Genomic DNA, 674 nt, shown 5'->3' with positions numbered 1-674 from the left:
TATTATTATTATTATTATTATTATTATTATTATTATTATTATTTTCTCTTTATCATCATGACTCTTTTTCAAATAATCATTTACTCTGACTCTTCACTACTCGTGTGACGACTTGAATCAAGTCATCTTTTCGTCGCGCTCCATCAGTACTTTCACCCATAGCATTTAGGTACGATCTTAATTGCAAGACTGTTAATGTCTGCAAAGCGTTATTCTCAAACGCCCCTTTCACCAGTCGGGAAATCGCATCATTTCCACTGTCATCGGGTAATTCCCCTGCACGGGATGTCTTCACACCTGCAACAACTTTTGGTTTGCATGATTGGCAGAGTTTATCCGCATCGTATGAAGGTCCGAGAACAGTGTTATTGAACTCCTGAAAGAGATGTGCATAATGCATCATCCCCTCACGATCTGGTAATGACAAATCTTTTACCGTTTGCAATTCATTCGTGTTGTTACTCTCTTTCGCTATTGTTGTTTTTGTTTGTTGTAGTGCCATCTTCTGCATAAGTTGGAGACGATGTTGTAGCAAGGGATTCGGTACCGCATGAATATCATAGGAAACAGACAAGGATGAGATAATGCGTTTAGCGAGATCAACTTCCTCTGGTTTGGGAGTTGTATCTACACCAAAACACGGTAATGTAGGAACCCTACGGATATCTTCCGCA

The 674-nt window shown here is 39.5% G+C and overlaps 1 protein-coding gene across 1 annotated transcript; it reads right to left on the bottom strand.

The window, feature by feature from the left end:
- Positions 1-76: 76 nt before the first annotated feature.
- Positions 77-674, bottom strand: TM35_001931000 (putative KU70 protein; the record flags this gene model as incomplete). The annotated part of the gene is made up of 1 exon (XM_029031992.1): positions 77-674. A coding segment is annotated over one exon (598 nt), but the record flags the coding sequence as incomplete, so codon positions are not given.

The sequence above is a fragment of the Trypanosoma theileri genome (assembly GCF_002087225.1).
Source record: "Trypanosoma theileri isolate Edinburgh chromosome Unknown TM35_Tth_193_V1, whole genome shotgun sequence".
Lineage (NCBI taxonomy): Eukaryota > Euglenozoa > Kinetoplastea > Trypanosomatida > Trypanosomatidae > Trypanosoma > Trypanosoma theileri.
Note: the sequence above shows the minus strand (reverse complement) of the source record. Positions and strands in the feature narration are given on the sequence as shown.